Source organism: Saccoglossus kowalevskii, chromosome 4 (genome assembly GCF_978046115.1).
Source record: "Saccoglossus kowalevskii chromosome 4, keSacKowa6.1, whole genome shotgun sequence".
In the NCBI taxonomy this organism is placed as follows: domain Eukaryota; kingdom Metazoa; phylum Hemichordata; class Enteropneusta; family Harrimaniidae; genus Saccoglossus; species Saccoglossus kowalevskii.
Window position 1 is genome coordinate 19,424,859 of NC_140644.1, and position 18,362 is coordinate 19,443,220.

An 18,362-nucleotide genomic window follows, 5' to 3' on the forward strand; every position below is an offset into this window, starting at 1 on the left:
CAGGCTTGTAGTTTTCAAGAAGAAGTCGAAAAAGTTGACATGGACGACAGACGCCGACGGACAATCACTCATATGATAAGCTTTGCTCGACAAAGTCAACAGAGGTAAAAAAAAACGTGTTTTTTTTTTCACAGATTTTTTTCAAAATTTTGATCTAGAAAATTATATCCACCTGATGATCGAAAATTATGAAAAAATACTTTAAAATAGGCAAAATGTTGCATATGTCGCAAAATTTTGGTTTGAAAAAATATGGCATTCAAAAGGGTTAACATTAATTGCACAGTCATGTGGTTTATTCTGATCAGTGATAATATCACTCATATCAACCTAATTTGCTGGTTTTTGTTTGGCTAAAATAATTCAAAGTATTCCATGTACATGCAGTATCCAAGGTTCTACAACAGTTGACATGAAACGTACCTTGACTGATCAGATCTCCTCTAAGAATGGGATACAAAATTGGTTCAATACCATCCATTTCCTGAATGATCAAAGTTTTTCCAAAACGCACAGCTAACTCTAATGATGTTGTGAAATTAGCATCCTAAAAGAAAACATAGTGAAAGTAGTGAAGCCTTGCCCTTTAAGTGTGTTTATCATCATGTATCTGTTATTTGAACTTTGATTGGTCCAGGCATGTTGAATATGAAAAATATGGAATGGCATTCTTTTAAACAAAACGGCCATTTCGAACCCAATTATTAGAAAATATAATGATGTGCATTAAGGTCCCATCACGCTCAACATACATGTATGTACAAAGTTTAAACAGAATCTTTCCATTGGAGCAATTTGAATTGAATCATAAAACAAATGCAAGTGCATATAATGTCTGATGTAAATGTGAAGTTTAAACTTGATCGACCAAAGCGCAAGATATGGCAGAATACAGACAGATGGACGGAAAAACAGACGCACATATGGATGCAGAGATCAATCATTTTAGGATTTCGCCTGAATTGGACTAATTAAACAATGATAGAAGTTCAAAGGTGATAGCTCCACTCAGTCATCTTTGGTGACAGTGGAGCTAAAAATAATATAAGTGTCATAAATAAACTGAGGTGGTACGGTAGCTATTTTCGAATCATGAAGACTCACCTGCTGATTAACAACCTCTAGTCTGGATTCTTTTAAATGAGATTTCAACCACTCAGTAGCTCTGGATGATGGATCAATTAAGAAGGGTCGAAGTGAACTCTGAAAATCAAATTGAGATCATAAATTTTGTTTCTCTTCAGCAGATTGAAGAGGAGGTTTAAAACATGCATTGATATATAGCGCAGACTTAATAATTTGTTAAAGCAGAATCAATTTGATGAGAATGGTCAGAAAGAAAATATACTTTATACATGATGCTGTGGTATAATCAATTATTTCCACTCAACTATGGGAAGCAGGACTATTATTAAATATTTAAATTTTATTGTTAACCGAAAATCTGTTGATTTGTTATAGTAGTGAATGTTGTTAATGATTCTGAGAGAACATGGCACAGTATTATTTTTCTCCAATATATATTCCTCCAACTATATTTTTAAATAAAACTAATGACAGCACTGGCATACAGAATTTTATAGCAATAAATGGTCAATCAATGTCACAAATAGCCAAGTCTTTATTTATGCTGTTTTTGTTTTCATATCATGTTTCATTTTTACAAGTCTTTCAAACGTGCGATGATTTGGTTAACCCAGTACATTGTACTGATTTGAGGGTACAATATACTGACATTTTTCACTTTTTTAGGAATTTGTCCAAGGGATATGATTCTGTAGAGTAAATCGCACTGCTTCTCTAAATGCTTAGTTATGGTGCTAGTAATATCTGTTATCTATTGACCATAGATTTAATTGGTTAATGAAAACATTGTATCATCATGATTATGATATGATTATGGGAAATTTATCACTTTTAAAATTAGACAATTAACATATATTATCCTTCAAAGTGCTTATAATATCCCATAATATCTGTTTTATTACATTTATAATTTACATAAATCTGAATAGGTAATGGAATATTACCGGGTACTAGCACTGTAGCTAAGCACTAGAGGAGTGGCATATCAGTAGCAGATCCAGGGATACGCCCACTTACGCCTGGTCGGTAGAAGATTGCCAGAATTCAAATTGGCATGACAAATATTTCACCATTGGGCGGTACTCAGAGTACCAATCTGAATCTGCCCGTGCATAGATGTATAGTGAAACATCACATACATTCTCATCTAGTGAATTATTGCATTTATTACTTCTTGAGTTTCACTTTACAGTAAACTACTACAGCAACTATTAAGCCAGACAGGCAGTACAAACAGGGTAGGCTATATTCACACAAGTTCCAAAGCTTGGCTGCAACATTCATGGATTACACATAAGGAGAGGCATTTTCACTTAAATTGAAACACAATTAACCATCCACACATAAAACAAATATTTAACTTGTGGATCTACTGATTCAGAAACATTTCATAATGGCTGCAGTAAAATTTTATTGATCATAAAAACAAAAGCTAAAAAAGAGAACAGTGGCCGAAATACATACAGCAAGGCACTCTCTCCCAAAACGGAGACTATCGCAAATGTACAGGTAGGTTCCAATCAGGAGACATTGACTCAATATTTTTTGACAACCAAACAATGAGCAATTTATGAGGTACGTGCATTTTTAGAACAGCCCAACAAAAACTTTATATTCATTTTAAGGATGGGTTATCAATGTTCAAAAACAATCTACCAATTGGCAGATATTCTCTCAATATTTTAATCTAATTTGTTCACACCTAAAAAATATATTGGGAAATTTCTCCAAAAAAATGAAGCACTGTAATGGATACTAATCGAAAGAACTTCTACTGTAGAGATAATCTCCATTTCAGGGAAAGTGGCTTACTGACATAAACACATGTAACAGTGAGATTCTCCACTGGTGTGTACTAGTGGATGACTTTGATGATGAAGATATTTGGAAGAAGAGACAATAAAAGAATGACTTGCAGAGAAAGCCCACACAGCAACACATTTATACTATAATATATAAATAAATATATAATATATAGATATATATATTATACCACGTTTTTGTCTTACCCCAACTTGAAGCTCATTAATCTGTTAAAACCAAGTACAGTTACCATGATCATCATCATCGTCATTATCACAGTCACAGATGCAAACACATGTACATGGGACATAAATTAATATGTTTTCCCACATGCAATGAATTTAATAAAAACCCATCGCCAATTAACAATGAGGAGAAAAAAAGGAAATACATGTTTGGAAGTTAGAGATTAGTATTGAGGACACGATGTTTACCGGTATTATAAAGCAGATAAATGAAGCAATGTTAATGCAGTGATTGCCATGCTTTGAAATTATTTTTGTTATATATATAATACATGCAAAGAATTTTAATTATGTTCATGTTGAGCTACTTATTAAGACAATTAATAAGGTATATACAAAACTAATCCAAAGATATAAAAAAACAGCAAGCAGATATGGAATGTACAGCAATACAAATTAAAATATTAAATTATATATTGTAGATAACATGCAACATTAAGCTGGTTGTTATTACTGCACAGGGTTTTAAATGAGGAAGGGAGCTGGATGATTTATAACTTGATGAGGAGAATAGTTGTTTTCTAAGCAAAGTATATTAACATCGTTTTTTAAAATAAAGACAAGCTTAAGCATCTGAAATTTTATGATTTATGCCACATTTGTACCTGTTTGCGAAAAAATGCATTTATTTGTCAATTGCCACTTTGATATGTTAAGTTATTAGCATAGATGAGATAAGACAACAAAGCTGGAGTACACATGGAGTAGCATTGTCTGATTTATTATTACATGCATGCAATTACTTCCTCACCTGCAATATAACCATGGCATTCTCCATTGACAACTCATCACCCGGTAATCCTTCACTTTTCCATATCAACTGCTCACTCTCTGTGCTCATGAATCGTCTCAAATCAAACTGATTCAGACCTGTGTACTCCATCCACAGTAACAGTTTATTGCGTCGGATGTCCTCCGGTTCTGATGACAGGTAAGTGATGAAGCCAGAAGCTAGAAGAGCACGCTTTGGCAGGGTCTTTAGTTCTTCTGCTAACTCCTTAACCTAATGAACACAGTATAAACAACCACCACTGTGAATTTACTCATTGCTGAAGGGAGTTTCTGGTATAAGTCCCTGATCATCATTTAAACCTTCCAAAATCATCTCTCAAATTATAAACAATTTGTATAAATCCTCCCGAGGAATGAGACTGGGACAAGTACTTTAAAATTTGCACTAGTATTAGAAGTTAATGCAATAAAGGGATACGCATGATAGAGAGCATCTACAACATATGAGAAATGGTGAATTTTTGGTTCTCAACTATTCAATAAGAATGGGTGTGGCTTCTATTAGAAATGTTACTTCTAATACAGATTGTACTGTACTCCAACAATATTTATAGTGAAATCTCAAATATTAAAGAAAGATAGTACATTACCTAGTAGTGGTGCTACATTCATATGATAGGAATTCCATGTAGAAATGCATTCTTTTTCCTCCACACATTTGTATAACTTAAGAAATAAGTTCAACTACAAATAATTGAAACACCACTGGAGTGTGTTCAGCCGTGAAAACCTCCCATATACTGAGTAACTCCATACCTGCTCATTCCAGCGTTGATGTTCACCTTCTAACTTCCCAACCAGCGTCTCCGCACTCTGTATAGTATCCTGGGCTTTATCTAAGTCTAATTTCAACTTGGCAGCTTCCGTTGTACGTTTCTCAAATTTATTTCTCAGTTCCGATACCTTCCTATCCACTTCATCTAGACCTTTCTGGAGTTTCTCCATTCTAGACATTGCTTTCTGCAGATTCCTATATGCATCATGGAAAATAAAATGACATTTTGTAAACATGAGCAATTACAAAGTTTAATTGTTTTGACTGGAAACATACATGTACATGTATATAATTTCAACCTTAATCTGGTATTCACATAATATTTTTTTCTTTTCTTATAATGTAATTTCTGTTCTTTGCAAACCATTTTGACAGAAAAATGCATTGACAATATGATGGGGACAAAGTCTATGCATGACAAAGCAAATAACAAAAAGATTGACAACATTGAAGAGGCAATGGCTATACACAGGATACAATGTAATCATCAGAAAGCTAATCAATTGAGGAGTAATGGAAACTCTTACTTTCTGAGCTGATTTTGTTCCGTCTCTAGAGGTTCAATCTTTTCTAATACATAGGAGTACTTGACATTAGCTCTAACCCAGGAAGCCAATGGCGCAGCGGCAGCACTGGCACGTTTGGCATTCTGTGAATTAAAACAGTAAAACCATTATTAATGTAGTTGCCTTTTTGATTTTTGGAAAAGTTTGTCAAATATTATATGACAATGACCACTGGTTTATTAGGTACACCTGTGGAGCAATATATCTGTGATAACAGCGATCTGCAGGGTGTTACAGTACTGTATCTAGTACAGTAAATTGACCAATATGTTTGGAACTATTACATAGAAAAGAATGTTAATTTGAAACAAAATAGCATTTTCTGTCACTTTTAAAAATTATTCAGGATATGAAAAGTATCCCCTTAGTTACGATATATACGTAATGTACTAGGTTACAATTTGTGAAATGGCATAACATATCCACCATAGAAATCGAAGGTAAAAATATTCCATTAGTGACAAGCTACATGTATCAATCGTTTTCTTCAAAATAGGCTGTAACTTTTTTCAAGTCAATATCCGTATATTGACCAGAAGTGGATTAATAACAGTAGTTAACAGCAGTCAAAGTAATAGTGATTTACAGTGATGTCTATACCATAGCATATATACAATGTGCATATAAGCAAGTCTACAGTAAAAAGATTTATAGTTTGGGTTAGACATATGATTCAGGTACACACGATTTGGCCAAAACAGGTTTTCATTTTTACGCATTTCCACTGGTTCAAACAGTTTTTCATTTTTACACATTTCTACTGGTTCGAACAGGTTTTCATTTTTACGCATTTCCACTGGTTCAAAAAAGTTTTCATTTTTACACTGGTTTCAGGTTTACACAGATTTACATGTTGATGTTTAATAAGATTTTTTAGTATATTCATACCAATTTTAAACAGATGGCTGCAGCTATTTATCATAATTACAAATGATGCTTTAATCACCTTTGCTTCAAAGGAACTCCCTCTCTTCTGCAGCAAGTCCTCGCATCCCTCTCGAATATCTGGAGTTATTTTACGAGCATCAAAAGTGGAGATTTCTTCCTTCACACCTCTTTTTGCTAAAAAGCTGCAAATAGATGATGACGCAATTTAATACTGTGGAATACTTTATTTTCGCTGGAATTAATTTTCGCTGAAAAGGCTTTTTGGGCGTTTTGTATGGAACTTATTTTCACTGATTTTTGATGAATTTAATGTGAAATATAGGAAAAAAAGTATATTCGCTGGATTTTATTTTCACGGAATCATCCATTCAGCGAAAATAGCGAAAATAAATTCCAAGCAAAAATAAAGTATTCTACAGTATCATCAAATCAGACATGTAAGTAATAAAATTCTCCACTTGATCTAGTGAGCATTTTAGAGTACAGCAAAAGTAAATCTTGTCATCAAGCATGCTTCACCCCCTGTAAACAAAAGTTTGCAAGTGCAAAAGAATTGTAAAAACTATGTAAACAATACAATGTAATTTTCGCACATAGTGTAATTGAAATAACCCTTGTCCCCCTCACCTAAACAAAAAGATTATGTTTGCTGTGGGCATGTACAAATTATCCACAGCCCCATACTTAATGGTCAATTAAATTATACCTTCTCATACTGTTCCATGATGTATCCAAGATGCCCATTAGTCTGAGTACGCCCTCTAGAATATCTCTAATCACATCAGGTGGTGCACGCAGTGCCCGGATTTCACTCAGACTTTCTGATTTGATGTTACCCACAGCCTGTTTAGCTTCTCTCACTAATGGTTCAATTTCAGATAATTCAATATCGATGGCTTTCTTTCTCTTCTCTAGTTTTACATTCTCTTCTGCAGTCTTAGCTTTCAGTGTTTCCATCTCACTTTTTTGTTCACTGGCATTCTGTGAGAAACCAAATCATTCAAAGTTAAATGTCTAAAATTCACATTATTTTATCACAGATATCACAAGTGCATAACAATGGTATTTTTGTAATGGGTAGTAAACCCAAACAAATATAGTTTCCAATTAGTATGATGGTGTGGTTATATTTTCCTGTACTCATATCTGTAGTGTGGGACATCACACATGCATCTTGTCATTTTCTTACCTGCATACTAGTAGTGATCTCACCCAGTGCTGTATCAGCTTCTTCTTGTTTCTGGGCTAGTAACAAACTCTGCTGGGCGGCTTTACTCTTCAGTTCTTCCACTAAAGCAGATGCTTCATTCAGTTTGGATAACCCAGCCTGACATATAAAACAATTTTACCCTCATCAGATACCATAGTCATTTTATGAAATCATAAAATGATATTGTTTTATTTTTTTTGAAACTCAACAACTAATTAGATGGGTGAGTATGACCTCTACGACTGACACACTACATGTGTATCACTTGGCCATGTGAGGGCGCTATGCCTTAACATGGGTATACTTTCGTTCAACAAATCCCGGATATTAGGGCTCTTTATTAATGCAGTATAGTAGTGTAAACCAGTAGAATTAAACTTAATAATCACTATGGCTTGAGACAAGATCTCATATTCTGCAAACAAAAAATAAATTTGTTGGCACAAACATTTTGTACCACTCATTGACCTGAACATCATTTTCATACAAAAATTATGATATAACATTTAATCCCATATTATTTTTAACATTTTAGTTTTAATAACTTGAGATTTGACTATATAATGGACCTTGAACAACATTTGACAGAGAGATGGCCACACAGCCCTGTCATGTAGTCCCAAACATGAATATGACTTCTGTGGCAAAATGCACTATGTGTCGTCACTAGCACTTGCAATTTGCACATAAAAAAAAAAAGTCAGGAGAGACAACAGTGACACTTAATGTCCGGAACTGTCGCCTGGCACAAAAAAAAATTTAAAAAAACAAGAATGTTCACAAAAATGTCACTAATCAGTTAACACCTCGTACAAGAGTTCCAGAAAACCAAGATCGAAAACCTGTTTTTTTGTCTGCAATTTAATATGTATGCCAAATTTATCTTGCAAGATTTTTTTGAAAAATAGTCAAATTGAAAGCAAAATTGTGAAAATAACTTATGTTTATGTAACAATGATGGCAAACAAATGGCTAAATGTTAATTACCGGTACCGGTAATCAGGATTTATGTGTATGCAACCGTCTTCACACATTAACAGGCATACAATCGGTTAGCAACCAGAATTAGAATAACCACACTTCCATATTTCAGCCTTTGGAGCTTTGCAAAGGCCTATAAAATCTAGTGATTCGTTTTCCTACCTGTAAATGGTGCTGTCTTTTTTCAACATGTTGTTTCTTATTCCCATACACAGACATGTATGTACAAAGGAACGTCATGTAACGACGTGGAGTCGACATAATCCTCCCACTTGATTCATGAATCTGTAGAAAGTTCTTGAGTAGTTCATCACCACCGGATAGTTTACGCTTACGCTGTTTATCTTTGCTGGCCAGAGATGCACCTTCTACCTTTGGTGCACGAGTTAGTAAGATCTTAGGAATCTGAAATGATTTTAAAAAAGAGAAAAATGTCTTAAAAACATTCTCAGGGAGACACGCACCACTGTACCATGTATTTCTATGGGCTCTGCGCGAGATGCTATGGAACTCTGGTCAAAGAGCCGATGAAAACAGCTAAAGTCAATAAAACAGTACTGTTTCAAAGTCTCAACAACTAGCCCAAAGCACAGTTTTTAGAAGGTTTTAAAACCCTTGTTTTCATCAGTTGTGGTTGCCAGATTTTCGCTGCTGAATTGATAAAATACAGCTTCTTTAAATGTTTGCTCAACCATGCCCCAAAACAATTTTTGTACCCGCCACAAGTCTGTAATACATGTACAATTCTTTATCACAGAACAATAATGATCACCAGAAACACATTTTTTTAAAAGAAATATTCAAAACGTTCACTGGACACTAGACCTCATTTCAATATATTCGTTTCACATGATGCAACTTAAAGACAATAGTTGTATAAAGTTACCACCCACCTTAAGCATGCTCTCTCTACTCCAGCTGTCCATCCACTGTACTGAACATTTCTTATAGAATGATGGATTGCTTTCACAATTGACTGAAAATTTGGTGTTTGAACTATCCATTACTAGCACAATATGGAGGTTTGTCTGCACACCTACAGAGAAATTAAACTTTAGAGGTCACTAGATTTTCATTATTGACCTTCAAAATCAATGATTCAATGACTGGATGTAACCATATTTATTCTCACTATAATGATATAAAGCATTTCTACATGTACATGTACTGTAAAATAATTTATTTTAGCTGAAAATAATTTTCGTTGAAAAAACTTTTTGGGTGTTTTGGATGAAATTTATTTTCACTGATTTTTGACGAGTTGAATTTAAATTATAGGAAAAAATGTATATAAACTGGATTTCATTTTCACTGAACCATTCCTTCAGCAAATATAGTGAAAATTAATTCCAAGCAAAAATAAAGTCTTTTACAGTATATATTTCTGATACTGCCACACATACATGTGCAAGAGCATAAATATAGCATTAATTATACTCACGTGAAGCGAAATAGTTTATCAATGTGCCCCTAAAACCCATTTCTGATGCTTGGTCACGGAGTGGTGACAGCAAGGGTTCCAGCTCTTCAGGTGTGTACAAGCCAGGTACCTCACCAGCAGCTAGCAGACTGTTAATTAACTCTAAAAACTGTTGTTCTACAAACTGGTGATCCTCTAGTAGTAAGACCACTTGTTCTCCTTCAACACCAGTAAGCTGCATCACCTAGAATGGAGGGAGAGTCAGTGTTCTACGGTGTGTCTGGTGGCATCACACTAAGTAACAGCAATATGCATGGCATTGTATTTCTAGATGTTATTTATTAATTTACCCTACATCAGTGTAGCAGCATAACAGTATGCTATACCCAATCACTTGAGAGCAGGGATAGAAAGATAAATATTATTCACTATTATATTAAATATACATCTGTCACTGTAATGCCATAAGTTACAGCGTGCCGTAATTTTGCGGTATTTTAGGGGATATTTCCATTCCACTATATTAGGAAATTTGAATTCCAAATATAAAATGATTATGCGCATAAGCGTCTTCTAATAATAAAAACAAACACAGCTGCCAACAGGGTTTGACCGGACTCCACACAAAGAAGTTCACTGATTCTGTTCTAAATTTTTTGGATTTCGACATTCCCATGATGTATCCTTGGAAGGAAAAGATGTATAATAATAAGGTTATTATGAGGATACCTCAAAGTATGCACTTAGACAGCACGCCTTCACATCGGTCGATACTATCGTTATACTGTCTTTGTGCATACTTTGAGGTATCCTCGTAATAACCTTATATTAATTTTACCTTATTTGTCCTCACTACTCGACTTTTAGTCAATTGACTAAATTAAGAATTAGATATTTGAGTAATAAAGTCAACAGAGAGAAAGAAGTAGATATATATTTGAATATAAAATCTGATTTATTTGACTTACTGTCTTAAGATCATTCTTAAAATGTTTAACTGCATATCCTCTGCCAATCTTTGGTGTAAACAACTGCATACGGTGCATGTATGAAGCAACAGTTACGGCAGTACGTCGACCAACACCACTCCTACCAGCCATCAACAGTGAACCACCGGGAAGTGTTAGAACACGGTCAACTCTAGCCATGAAGTCAAGGGTCTCTCTGAACAAGATGATGTCCAGTTCTCTGTTCTCACGACCTGTAATGACAAGGAACAGAAATCAATCCTTAATTGCACAAGGAAGTGTGAAATAAAAACAACAATGTCAGAGTACTGCAATTTATAGAAGTGTTATTGCATAAAATATTTATAAAATAATCATAAAATGAATTTGTTGGCATGAGAGATATGGTGGAATTTGGTGGAAATTCTCCCGAAGGTGGAATTGGGAAAGTTCTATTACAGTACTATTAAAGCACGGCATAACATTATTACTACGACATACAAATTATAATTTGTTGGTTCTCATTTTAAAGATGGTTCAATCACACCATCCTCGTTGGTTTTATCAGGACGCATGCCCAATTTTCCTTTTGATTGGTTGAAATTTGTTCCACTAATCCATGCAATGAATTATTTTAGTTTATTAGAAATGTCTATGGTTAAAACAAGCCATCTATTTCTGGTTCAGAATTCAGTATATGCATATATTATTGCTTTTAATGCCCTTCTATTGGAAATTCTACTACAAATGTTTTTTTAGTATATCTAGGATATTATTCTTACCATACTGTACCAATCCTTTATTGATCACCTCTCTAAGATCATCTTTATTCAGTTTTCCTAGTGGTTTACCATTGGGTGGTAATGGTGCACCTGGTGCTGATAGCCCACTGTCAGCTCTGGCTCCCCATGTCACATAGAAAGCAGCTAACAATCAGAAAATAGAATTGAACAAATTACTACCAGTACTTAGGTAATCAATTCATGAATGCAAAAAAATATGTGAAAAAACAAGTCACTGAAAATCACTCGTTTGTATGAACATTTGCGAACACAAACGGTGCAATGCAGTTATTTTCACCTTCTAGCCTATCCAGCAAGTGGCCAGCACTCCAATCAGACTGCAATACACCCATCAGGATATTGTCAAACTTTGCAAGACCATCGGTGCCAACTAGTCTGTCGCGGAACAGTCTCCTTGCTTCATACGCCCATATTTCTAACACATGATCACTGCTGCTCTCAGATGCAGATGCATTCAGATCATACCTCAGTAGACTCAGAACCCACAGTGACAAATCACGAGGAGTGAATAGATAATGACTGTAGTCATCAACTGAGAACTTGTGTCGAGTCTGTAAATTAAATTAAAGTAACAATAAGTCATATGACTGAGGGTAAATTCTTTATACATGGATTTAATGTGCCCTGATTTTATAGGAATCTCAAATCAAAATAAAATCAAAATCAAAAATCAGCTTGGTTACAGCCAAGGAGAGAGGTATTAGGAAAAAATTAAGATTGCATGTTGCATGTGGCTGTAGAAAACCTTGAAGACACAAACTAAACTGTTTCTCTGTTTTTACTCTTGCATGTTTATAAAGTATGAATTCATTCATTACCTAAAGATGTATTTTTCACAATCATTACATTGCAGTATGAGTTTCTGTTGTGTTAGTAATAAGCATAACGAGTTGCATCACAAAAAATCTTAGTGCATCGGTGAAGAATCATATTACATGTAGTTTTATTGGAGGGCATACTACTTCACAATTCACAACAACACATCTAAAACATAGCCATGATTTGATACCATGGCAATCATAAACTACAGAAAAATGTTAAGTTTAGAAATTTCTGATTTACCTGTTCGTATACTTGAACCATGGAGCCAGCCAATTGATGTACTTTAGCTGATGATGCCCAAACAGGATGTGATTGCAGACTACGATGCAGGACAGGTGTCAAATACGCACCATAGATCGACTGAAGTTGATCAATATCTGTGTAACTGTTCAAGACAAAAACAACTATTTTAGGAAGCTTGATACAGATTTATTCAAAGTATAGTTAAATCATTGTTTTTAAATAAGAAATATACTGATCAGTTTGGCTGTTTTGTGTTTTTTCACTGACTTTTTAGGGGTTTGAAAGTAAATATAGGAAAACAAGCATTTTCCCTGTACAATGTATTTCATTTTCATTGATTCATCAAACCCCTCCAGCAAAAATAGCGAAATAAATTCCAAGTGAAAATACAGTACCTGGAATATTGGAAGAGTTTGTGTGAATCTTACCTTATACAGCATATGCGTACTATGGATGTGAATCTACTTGTCAGTCGATGTCTTCCAAGTGTGTTACCGGCATTCATACTAGCAACTATCTGAACCCCTTCCAATCCAACCCATTCCAAATTACTGTCATAGAACCCTTTGTATGTCAGCACCTGCAATATATTTGTCATGTCATGAGAATACTACACAATACATGTAGACTAAGGAAGAATCAATCTGAAAATTCAAAACCTATCACAGACAATATTCAGGGGATATTTTTCATTATATTATACCAGTATATTGATGGTGTTAATCCATTGATTTGATTGGTCCAAACACAAAATTTGCATATGCAATCCATGGTATATTGGCTGATAATGCACGGCTAAACCAAGTGGCCCTGGAACATGAATTGACTACAGGTTTAATACGAAAATGCATAAAACCGGTATTATTTGATTTTTAGGTAAATATAGTGGTTGAATTTTAGAAGAATATTGAAAAAAAAACTGAATTAAAAACATCTGAAAAGTTATTTAACTATAATATTGCTTTTTGTTAATGGTGGGATCCAAGTTGTGAGCGTCGGTCGTTGGGTGATTGTCGTTCGCCACACAAACCTAAACCACCGTCCCTTAACACCGTGAGGTGCCGACACGAACGCCAGAACGCTATGTTCTCAGTGCTGTTACTTTGAGATGGATTGCGAACTTCCAACAAAGAAAACATGATCTTTAAGTACAAGATATAATTGAGGGATTTAATGACATAAAAATGCAAAAAAACTATGAGTCACAGGCAAAAATGTATGCCAGTTTGCCACTAATAACAACCGGTGTCCGGTAGCGGCAGGTGACAAAATTGCAGTGCACCCGGGTAATTGTCATCTGTTTCAAAAAACACGGGACAACGCAGGATTCGACGACGATATATGGTATTGCAATTCTTCACTATGGGTGAATAAATTACAGGAGATAATGAAGGTAATTTCGAAAGCTACAGATTTGTGCCGAGTGTACACCAACCACTGTATTATATTAGAGCGACGGCGTGCAAAGTCTTTCGGCCTTAGTTGAGACAAGGCATATCATGTACGTGTCACAAAAACGATGTGAAAATCCGATCTTACACCATCAAACTTACCCCAGAACAACGACAAAACTTGTCAGTCATACTGTCACAAAACTTTGGTTATACCAAAGGTATCCAGGTCAGATGTTTGAACTGAGGTCGCTGTGCCGGTCGCCGTACATGATACACCGCGTCCCGCCGCGTACCGCTGAACGTCAAATATACACAGTTACACGTAGTATGATGAGTCACAAAACCGGTTTATTTCACAACTGTACTTTCAATGGGCAAATTACAGTCCAAATTGTACAAAAACCGGAATGAAAACGTGGAAAATCCGTTGTTTAAATGATCCAAACTGTACACGACCCTGTATTTCAAATCGCGTTGTGCGTCAGTAAAAGGTCAGAAAGGTCATCCTTTGTTATGCTAATTTGTGTGTTTACGCTGCTCTATTCAACGTGGATGTTTTTTTTTCATGTGGAATACAAAATTAGTTTGTATTCAATTTGAACTATGTTGCGCATGTAATTTTTGTATGCATTCAGCGTACAACTACATACTATTCTTATAAATATTCATGTTCAAGGGCCATAATCATGATCTTTTAGTAGATGAAAGTAAACTCTTTTTTTACAAGTTTTATCGAATTGTCAATATACTGGTATAATATAATAGCAATAACCCCCGCCGAAGTTGGGTATACCACTTGATATTGCACAATTCACTCCATATATGCACTCGCCTGCGGCTCGTGCATATATGTCGTGAATTGTGCAATATCTCGTGGTATACCCGCCTTCGGCGGGGGTTATTGCTTAAATATTACACAGGTTAGCTGGATGTTGTCTATGAAACTGTTTTGGCTACTAGAATATCTACTGTAGTATCTCATAATAGCAATTCTCTTCAATAATTATATTAGAGTATTTAAAAAATTGAATCTAATTAGCAAACTCACCATGGGTAATAGTATAGACTTTATTCATCCTTGATAATCTCAAGCAATATTAAATTTTAAATTCCAGAAAAAGAAAGGATATACTAAAACACACTAAATAAAACTTGCACAACTAAATCATTAAAAAGCAGAATTTCATAAAATGAATGTGATCTTCAAGTTTGGTCTGCCGTGCACTGCTGAGAAATCATTGCCCAACCTCACGATCACATACAGACATGGCTCAATTTACAAGCCAGAGTTTTTGTGCAATGCATGAACAGGGAATAATTACTAGACACTTTATAGAATGGAATTACACAGAATCTGCCTTAGGAAGATCTTCACATATATGTGATGGAGGGTGTTAACTCATGTCCTGACACTGACAGTGCAGTATCTTGAGTCTATGAGGTATCAGAATACCAACCAGTTCACTGATTCTCAAATCTTAATAAATCACATTCTCACATCAATATCTGAAGCAATATATTACACTATAATAGCTGATATCATACCTGTTGTAAGAATGCAATCAGCTGACTGGTACCCCATTTATCAGGTTTTGGTAGGTTGATATCTTTGAGATACAAGACCAGACGCTCACAGTCTTTTGGTCTATACACTCTACCAGTGTTGGTACTGATAACCATACATGTCTGAGCTAGTTTCTGTAACACATGGGATGGTGACGTCTGTGCGCTGCAATGTATGGTGGCAATCTGGGTCGACCTCAACAACTCAAAACAGTGCTTTAATATCATTCTGAAATTAATTTAACATTATTTAGTATTCATATTTACAACCCAAATTAGAGAATGTGAAATCATTTGCAGACCTGTGAAGAAAGACATACTGATTGACTTAGATCATTTTGTTAAGCAAGTTGATTGATTGTATACACAGGTGATAATAAGTTAAAATGAAAACAGTATAAGATCGTTTTAAGATATAGTCTTCGCAGGATTCATTCAAAAATCAATGCATTGGAAGCCAAATACTATAAATGCATTAATTATTCAATGGAGATCACGACATCTCTACTGACTTTTTTTCCCCAGTCATTTTGGTTATTTGTGGGACTTTCAACAGGTGACAATATCATTGCTTTTGCTGGTATAATGCAGATATAAGTAAAATTCACTATAATTAAATTTACTTGAACATAAAAAAAAAAATCAAAAAAAAAATCTTAGTGAATATGATGAAAATATTAAATAAAGGCAATAAATACTAACAGAACTCAATGCTTTTACAGTACATGTATTATTCGAATGAGCAGAGACTACTCACCCTTTACCACAACCATCAGGGCCGACTAAAATGAATGGTTGTTTATGTTCTGCTCGTAACCATGGTTTCAGGTTATCTAAACATCTCTGCACATCTGTGGTTCTTATAACTGGCAGTGAACCGTTGACTGAGCTGAAATCTTCGGCTGTCAGCTCATCGGATACATCTAACTGGTAAGACATTAGTCTTCCAGTGTCTTCATCGTAATACGTGTCCAAGAGTTTTTTCTGGTCAGGTGGCATTTCATGTGCCCAATGGAAAACCTACATATGAATTGTCAAATAAGTGCATTACAGTATTTGCTCAGTTACAAGTGCACACAAATAAAGATTTCATTTATTATATGCAAGGTCATGTCATTTACATATAAAATCATATGCACTTCTATGCACTCTATTAGAGGCGTGCTATGGAAAAATAAGTAATTATTCATTAGTCTAGATTTCAGTGAATGCAATTTTTGCTTTACATGCTTCACATCAATGATCCAGGAACACTAAAAGTAATTTAATTGTCTATATTATATTATATATTTTTATTAGACGCATAAAATCCTTAGGAAAGGATAAAAAGGGTCTTACAGAAAGAAATTAAAAAAAAACAAAAAAACTACAATCTAAAAAATAAAACAAAAAATAAAAACTTTTCTAAAAAAAAAAAAAAAAAAAACAAGTCAAAAACAAAAAAATACAACTTGCAGCCAATGGTGAATACAGAATATAGAATGAACACAAAATGTGGCCTAATACACTGATAGTTGTTGCTGTTTTGTTCCATAGCTGTTTTTTAAGAAGACAGCTAAGGCTGGTGCTAGAGTATGGTTTGCCATAATCAAAATGAATTTATTCTGACTATTTTCTTTATCAAAATTTGGAATTTTATTTTGTGCAGTCAGGAATAATTTGTCCCTATGGTGACTGTAAGCTGGACATTTCATTACAAAATATTGCTCATCCTCAACTATATTTTGGCTGCACATATCACATGTTCTTTTATCCAGCCGCACATTATTATGTCTGCCTTTCTCAATTTTAAGGTTGTTTTTTTCTTGTCCTGAATTTTGCAATTAACCTTCTAAGACCATGGTTCTGCATATTAATTAGGTAATTTTCAATTTTTAAATCTTGTTTGAAAAGTCTGTATGTTCTTAGTTTGTTTTTAGCCAAGGTTAGTTTTCTATTATCATTATGCATGTCTAAGATCCATTGGTTCTCAAATGATTTGTTTATTTTTTTATGAATAAAGTCTAAATTTTTCTTAATTATTTTTTCACTTGAGTTTACAATGGTGACAACATCTAAATGCGCTTCTAGCAGTGTAAATAATTAATAATAATAAACAATTGATACATGCATACAAATAACAGTGTGAACTACCTCAATGAATGTGTATTACACTAAACAAACCACATGCCAATAATGTGTTTACAGTATGCGTAGTGATGCCATATCTTTAATAGTAGTTATCATATTTTCTTACCTCTTTTGCAAATGCCAATCTACTATTCTCATTGAGGTTACCACCTAACCCTCTAATGAGTGCCACAATGAAATGTGCTTTGCTAACACATCCATGCAAATGAGATAAGCCATTGATGACCACACCAACCAGACTGGTCTCCACCACCATGTCGTTCTGTTTAATCACCCATTCCAGACCTTTGTAAAAGTAATCTTCAATCCAGCCTTGTAATCTGGACTGTGCATCATCTGGTTGTTTTGCTAACCAAGATGTAACTAGTGCTTTGACATCAGTGTCCTCATCACTAGAGAGAGATGAAAACTTAAATGTAGTATACACTTCATTGTAACATTCACAACTTGAAAGGGAATTCTATTTTACAGTCATCGCAATAATATATGGTACACCAAATCAGCAATATTGCCAGCTAATGATACAGCTGTGCATCGAAACACACAATATGGTTCATGTGGTTCAGAATGTGGTGAAACAAATTGCATTACTTGAATTGTGATGGTTGTAAACCCTAGTCCGTATCTACTGGCAACTCCTGATGTCTCTAAATAACATATTTTGTTACAAATGTTTATTGTAAAATAAAAGTGC

The 18,362-nt window shown here is 34.6% G+C and overlaps 1 protein-coding gene across 1 annotated transcript in view; it reads right to left on the reverse strand.

Annotated features, from left to right (window-relative positions):
- Positions 1–18,362, reverse strand: part of LOC100375810 (cytoplasmic dynein 2 heavy chain 1-like) — a 65,787-nt gene that overhangs the window by 15,810 nt on the left and 31,615 nt on the right. The window contains exons 38-57 of the mRNA XM_085497917.1: positions 17,775–18,060; positions 16,296–16,558; positions 15,521–15,767; positions 13,010–13,161; positions 12,579–12,723; positions 11,794–12,067; positions 11,496–11,639; positions 10,735–10,967; positions 9,788–10,010; positions 9,240–9,382; positions 8,509–8,751; positions 7,345–7,482; positions 6,862–7,136; positions 6,214–6,337; positions 5,229–5,350; positions 4,683–4,896; positions 3,886–4,137; positions 3,096–3,116; positions 1,105–1,203; positions 424–547 (exon numbers count right to left, since the gene is read on the reverse strand). Coding sequence (XP_085354043.1) covers positions 424–547; positions 1,105–1,203; positions 3,096–3,116; positions 3,886–4,137; positions 4,683–4,896; positions 5,229–5,350; positions 6,214–6,337; positions 6,862–7,136; positions 7,345–7,482; positions 8,509–8,751; positions 9,240–9,382; positions 9,788–10,010; positions 10,735–10,967; positions 11,496–11,639; positions 11,794–12,067; positions 12,579–12,723; positions 13,010–13,161; positions 15,521–15,767; positions 16,296–16,558; positions 17,775–18,060 — 3,722 coding nt within the window. The remainder of the gene's footprint in view (positions 1–423; positions 548–1,104; positions 1,204–3,095; positions 3,117–3,885; positions 4,138–4,682; positions 4,897–5,228; positions 5,351–6,213; positions 6,338–6,861; positions 7,137–7,344; positions 7,483–8,508; positions 8,752–9,239; positions 9,383–9,787; positions 10,011–10,734; positions 10,968–11,495; positions 11,640–11,793; positions 12,068–12,578; positions 12,724–13,009; positions 13,162–15,520; positions 15,768–16,295; positions 16,559–17,774; positions 18,061–18,362) is intronic.